General features: G+C 37.5%; 1 protein-coding gene across 1 annotated transcript in view; it reads left to right on the forward strand.

Annotated features, from left to right (window-relative positions):
* Positions 1-3,136: 3,136 nt before the first annotated feature.
* The window catches only part of LOC126387238 (myosin-13-like), a 4,411-nt gene continuing 1,392 nt past the window's right edge, over positions 3,137-6,155 (forward strand). Inside the window, exons 1-10 of the mRNA XM_050039779.1 lie at positions 3,137-3,170; positions 4,374-4,595; positions 4,670-4,813; positions 4,906-5,062; positions 5,147-5,174; positions 5,263-5,377; positions 5,473-5,565; positions 5,654-5,717; positions 5,792-5,890; positions 5,985-6,088. Of these exons, the coding sequence (XP_049895736.1) occupies positions 4,389-4,595; positions 4,670-4,813; positions 4,906-5,062; positions 5,147-5,174; positions 5,263-5,377; positions 5,473-5,565; positions 5,654-5,717; positions 5,792-5,890; positions 5,985-6,088 (1,011 nt within the window). The 5' untranslated portion in view covers positions 3,137-3,170; positions 4,374-4,388. The remainder of the gene's footprint in view (positions 3,171-4,373; positions 4,596-4,669; positions 4,814-4,905; positions 5,063-5,146; positions 5,175-5,262; positions 5,378-5,472; positions 5,566-5,653; positions 5,718-5,791; positions 5,891-5,984; positions 6,089-6,155) is intronic.

Below are 6,155 nucleotides of genomic sequence, written 5' to 3' on the forward strand. Positions count from 1 at the left end.
GCATATGAACTGTGTGTATTAATTTTCCTCTTCTTCCCCTTTTTCTTCTTCTCCTTCTTTACAGGGAAAAGAGGCAGCTGAGTAAAGCATTTCAGCTGATGGGCTGTTTCTAGTCATATAATATGATGTGAAATATTCCACAATAAAATATTTTTTGATCTTAAAGTGCATTGTCTGTGTTATTTTGATCTAAATATGTCTTCACAGACGGAGCAGATGTAAGCAGATGCTGGCTACAAAAAATATGCTGCATAGTTTTTTTATTTATATTTAGCCCAGCAAACTTTTTATGTTTAAATGACATTCAGGAAAAAAAGAAAAAACTTTTATGGTCACTGGTAAAAAGACATTTAGAAAAGGTTCAAGAGTGAAAAGTTTTTCACTGACTATTTGAAGATGTTGATTGAACGTTCGCATTTAGATCTTATGTCACCAGGATTTGCAATATTGAGATTTTTCATCCTCTACAGTGTCCAAATAATACACGTTTTAAACCTAAAAATGCTCACTGTAATATCCTCCTGAGACCTGGACGAAAAAAGGTTTTGATATTTAGATTTTTTTTAGATAGTTTAAGTATTGTAGTTGAAAGAAACATGTTACAGCAAAAAAAATTCATGAATGTTATTTATTTATTTTTTATCAAATGTCCCTTACAGTGGACATCGGGTCTTGCTTGGTGTAAAATTTCGTTTTTTTCTAACAGATAAATTACATTTCTTTTCATTTCCTGAACACTTAAAACAGATTAATGCATTCAATAAAAAATGTTCACAAAAAAACAGTTAGATGAAGGAAACACATCTGAACACAAACATCATTTTAAGAAGTAACATCTCATTGTGGAGCTTTTTAAGTAAACTGCATTCTGCACACTTGATAGTCACCTAAAGCTGGGTTTAGGTCACATCACACCACACACAGCACTAACAACAGATCAATCAATTTCAATCAATTTTATTTATAAAGCCTAATATGACAAATCACAATTTGCCTCACAGGGCTTTACAGCATACGACATCTCTCTGTCCTTAGGACCCTCGCAGCGGATAAGGAAAAACTCCCCCCAAAAAAACCTTTAACGGAGGAAAAAAACGGTAGAAACAGATCATGCATGGTATAACAGGAAGCAGTTTTTTGTCTTTGAAACACACAAAAACATGTTACATTTGATACACTTCACAATTTCGGAAGTATGGAAATTGGTTAAAAACAGAAGTTAGCAAGTCTAGCAAGGTTAAAAATATTGTACATTTCTGAAATCTTACTAAATTGAAGTTAAGACTTTTATATTGAAGAAACAATTTGATTATTAGCAACAGAAACATGACATCTGCAAAAAATTGATCACTTTCCTCTCTTGATGCCATAAAATGTGGAAGCTGTGATTCCTGCCATTTTGAAAAGAGAGTGCATGTGCTCTGTTAGCCACACCCCCACAACTGTGGCATCATTAGAAAGCCCAGGATGTCCTCTTGACAGCACAGTGGGACTCAAATAGATTGCATAAATGATGTTTAACTTAGAGGTCTCAGACTCATGTCCCCCACAGAGGACGAAAATGAATTGCCGGGTCTTAGGAGGATATAAAACAGTACAAGTGGTGCTGGCTTTAGGATGACAACAATAGCAGCATACAAGTTACATACTTAATCAAACTAACACATCCATAGTTTCCACTTATAAGACAAAGAAGACCATGTTTGACCTCCTTACTGATTACACCCCCCCACCGAACCTGCGGTCTGCTGACTTGGGTCTCCTTAACATAACATCCCTCACACCAGAAGGTGAACATTCGGGGATAGAGCCTTCAGTGTGGCATCCCCAACCCTCTGGAACTCTCTCCCCATGGAGATTGCTAGATTGTTATTTTTCTTGTTGTAAAGTGGCCTTGGTTATTTTGGTACTTTAGTGTCCTTGGGTCTCTTGAAAGGCGCTATATAAGTCTAAGTTATTATCATTATTATTAATATTATGTTACACATGCTTCGACAGATTTATATTTATTAAGCAACAATTCAAATATAACATGAAAAATGGTCTTTAAATACAATGAAATAGAACAATACATAATTGATGCTGGGTCCCTCTGGTTTATCCATCTGATTGTAGGAAGAAGTTTGATATGATATGATGGAAACTTGTAAATAAAACAAGTATTACAAGTATATATCTTGGACATTCAGACCAAATGTCAATCTGTTCTGAACTAGAATTCAATATTGAAATCCTGGTTGGTGCTCACCGGCATGGGTTATTTACAAGTCATCCAAAAATATACTACTCTATACTACATTAATAACTGCTGTAACCATCTGTAACATTGGAGGACTGTGGTATGGAAAAACCTGTCACTGTGCCCCCACTGTGCATTAATAGGTCCCAAGCACAGGCATCTGAGAAGAGAGCCAAGACATTCCAGAGGTACTTTATTATGAAGAATGTCTCAGAGCACTTTTAGATTTTGATGGTTTTACCTTTCCCCCCATTACGAGTCTTTACTGATTCTTGTTGTGCTTGTTTTGTACTATGGCCTTATGCTTACAAAACTGGGAAACTCAATAATGCTTAATAATAAAATAGAAATTTAAAAAAGAAGATATTACTTCAATCATCCATGACATGCTAATGTTATTTTGTTTAAAATGTATGATCGGGAAAAGACTCTGTAAAATAATATTATATGGCTTATTATATAAAAATAATTACTTTTCAAAAAAGTAAATTGAAGCAACAGTTAAAGGAACATAGAACACTGATGTTTTCTTAAATTAGTATACCTTCTGTAAAATGAAGTAATGATTAAGAATAAATCAAGACTTGGCCATGACTGAAACCTGAAACATCACATGATATATGATTACAACATGTCTTTATGACTGCCTATATGTCCTACCACATTTGGCATGTGTACCCTATATAACTTGAGCAGTGTCATCAAACCTCATTCAATAAAAAGGCTGGTTGTGGACACAGTGTGCAACGCTGAAGACCTGTGAGTTCCTGCTTGTGGTAAAATGATTTTCTCTTAAGCTTTAAGCCATATCGATGTGTCCTCAATTTAAGATATAAGTTATATTAACATTTGATGTCTTGTTTTTAAACCTACACTTACCAGATTCTTTTTCAACAGGATTGGTGAACAGTGTTGAGAGAGAGGGGGTCAGGTAAGAACAACTTTTAAGTGTATGACATTTCAGTTTCAGTTTATTTTATTTACAAAAGGACAGTTCACATTAATCAACAGTGTTACTGCAAATGTGCCAGTTTTAGCCAGCCGGCTAATTCACAACTGCAGTCCTTTGGCAAGATGTTATAGAGAACCACAAACCTGAAAGATAAATATATTAAAAGTAGACAGTATCACAGTATAAAATAACAATGACATAACACAAAACAGAATCCAGTCCATCAATGCACTATAGCCATATTGGATGCACAACACAATGACAAATAAGGTGCAGAAGCATAGCAGCACAGACAGTACATGTCACGAGTAACATAGTAGCAGAAGCATAGTAGCACAGATAGCAGCAAGCGCAACAATTCACAAGAGTCATGCAGAAGCACACAATAGCAGAAGACAGGCAAGCAGCACATAATCAGCCATGCAAATCAGAAGATATACAGAGAAAGAAAGTTAGATGCAGAGCTAGACATGGCGGGCGACAGAGACACAGTAAGACTCCATTGGGGTGACAATACATACCAAGCTGTATATCTGGTGGCCTATTAATAGATAAAAAACATTCAACAAATTAACAACATGTTAAAACTAGTGAAGAAAAGGTCATACACTTGTTACAGATGCTCACATATTTGGTTTTTTGAAAGCCATGCCTTAAGATTTTTTGTAAATGTATGATGTGTGGCACAGTTTCTGATGTCAGTTGGAAGTGTGTTCCAGAAATGTGCAGCTCTAACAGAGAAGCAAGATTGGCTAAAAGAACTGGACCTGAAAGTCACACTGCATTCCCCTTGCTCACTTGATCTTGTGGATCTCAGCCTAGATGTTTTTTGTTTAAAAAAGGCATTGAGAGGTGGGGGGGCCAGTCCATGCAAGATCTTAAATATTAGACAGGCATCTCATACCCATTTGATAAATATGCAAAATATTGTTCTTTCAATCAATGTCCACAGTTCTTCATGCAGACTTTTAACAAAACAAAACAATATTAGTATTAGTTAGTTTATTCTCACAGTCTGAAAAGGACTTTGAATGAAGTCTAAGACCACCTGCAAGGAAACACAGACTTGTTTCAGTTTGGATATGTTAATTATTCAGCAGACATTTAAGTTCATGTGCTGTTTAATCACATGGACTTAAAGCATTAGTTAATGATGGCAGTTCCTTTTTAATTATCAACCAGACATCAGCCGCCACCATGAGTACGGACGCAGAGATGGCCATATATGGCAAGGCTGCCATTTACCTCCGGAAGCCAGAAAAGGAGAGAATTGAGGCTCAGAGCAAACCTTTTGATGCCAAGAGTGCCTGCTACGTGGCCGATGCCAAGGAGCTGTACCTGAAGGGAACAATCCTCAAGAAAGATGGTGGCAAAGTCACTGTCAAGGTCTTGGACACTGAAGAGGTTGGTATCATAAGTCTGAGTCATCTGGAAATTCAATATGACCAGTTCTGATAATCATAAATGTTCCATTCCAGGAGAGGACAGTCAAAGAAGATGACGTCTCTCCAATGAACCCTCCCAAGTATGACAAGATTGAGGACATGGCCATGATGACCCATCTCAATGAAGCCTCTGTGCTGTATAACCTCAAAGAGCGTTATGCAGCATGGATGATCTACGTAAGACAATGTGCCTAATGACATAAGAGTATGGTTGGAAATACTTGACAGAAACATAGAGTTAACTGTTGAATCTCTGTGATCACTTTCAGACCTACTCTGGGTTGTTCTGTGCCACTGTGAACCCCTACAAGTGGCTCCCAGTGTACGATGCTGAATGTGTGGCTGCCTACAGAGGCAAGAAGCGTATGGAGGCTCCACCCCACATCTTCTCTGTCTCTGACAACGCTTATCAGTTCATGCTTACTGGTAAGTCATCACCATAACAATGTCCAGTTTATATGAGGTTTCTGTTGCAGTAAAACATGATTCATTCTTGTTTTTATTTAACAGATAGGGAGAACCAGTCTGTCTTGATCACGTAAGTTTGTTACATTTACATTTGTTGACTCTGTTTAACACAGTCAGATATCTTGATCAGCTTCTTATAAGTCTGTGTCTATACCTAGTGGAGAATCTGGTGCTGGAAAGACTGTGAACACCAAGCGTGTCATCCAGTACTTTGCAACAATCTCAGTTGGAGGTGGAGATAAAAAGAGGGACATGTCAAAGGTGTGTTATTGTGTAATGATCACAATTCAGTTATCTTTCAATACGACATATATTTCCAGGGGGGAATAAAGTCATTTTCTGATAGCAAGTTTAAACCTGGATTATAGGGGTCACTGGAGGATCAGATTATTGCAGCCAATCCCCTGCTGGAGGCCTACGGTAACGCCAAAACTGTGAGGAATGACAACTCCTCTCGTTTTGTAAGTATGGAGTGATTTCTACACGAGGCAGGTCTTGTTACAGATTGTCAGTGTCATGGCACAATAAAAATTCCTTTCTTCCAAACAGGGTAAATTCATCAGAATCCATTTTGGCACAACTGGCAAACTGGCTAGTGCTGATATTGAGACATGTAAGTAATAACACTCATATGAACAACTGGAATTCAGAATTGACCAGGCTGTGATTTATGAACAATATTTGTAGATCTGCTGGAGAAGTCTAGAGTGACATTCCAGCTTCCTGATGAAAGAGGCTACCACATCTTCTACCAGATGATGACCAACCACAAGCCTGAGCTGATTGGTAAGCAAACTGAGATTCTGCACAACGTGTAACCATATTACAACTTTTTTTATGAAACACATGTATTTACATTTCACCCTTTTTTGATCTCCAGAGTTGGCACTCATCACAACCAACCCCTATGACTTCCCCATGTGTAGCCAGGGTCAGATCACTGTGGCCAGCATTGATGACAAAGTTGAGCTGGAAGCCACTGATGTGAGTGATCCCCACTTCAAAATGTTTAAATATATTTTGTGCATTAAATGCATCATCAAAAGTGCTT

Source organism: Epinephelus moara, unplaced genomic scaffold (assembly GCF_006386435.1).
Source record: "Epinephelus moara isolate mb unplaced genomic scaffold, YSFRI_EMoa_1.0 scaffold3017, whole genome shotgun sequence".
Classification (NCBI taxonomy): domain Eukaryota; kingdom Metazoa; phylum Chordata; class Actinopteri; order Perciformes; family Serranidae; genus Epinephelus; species Epinephelus moara.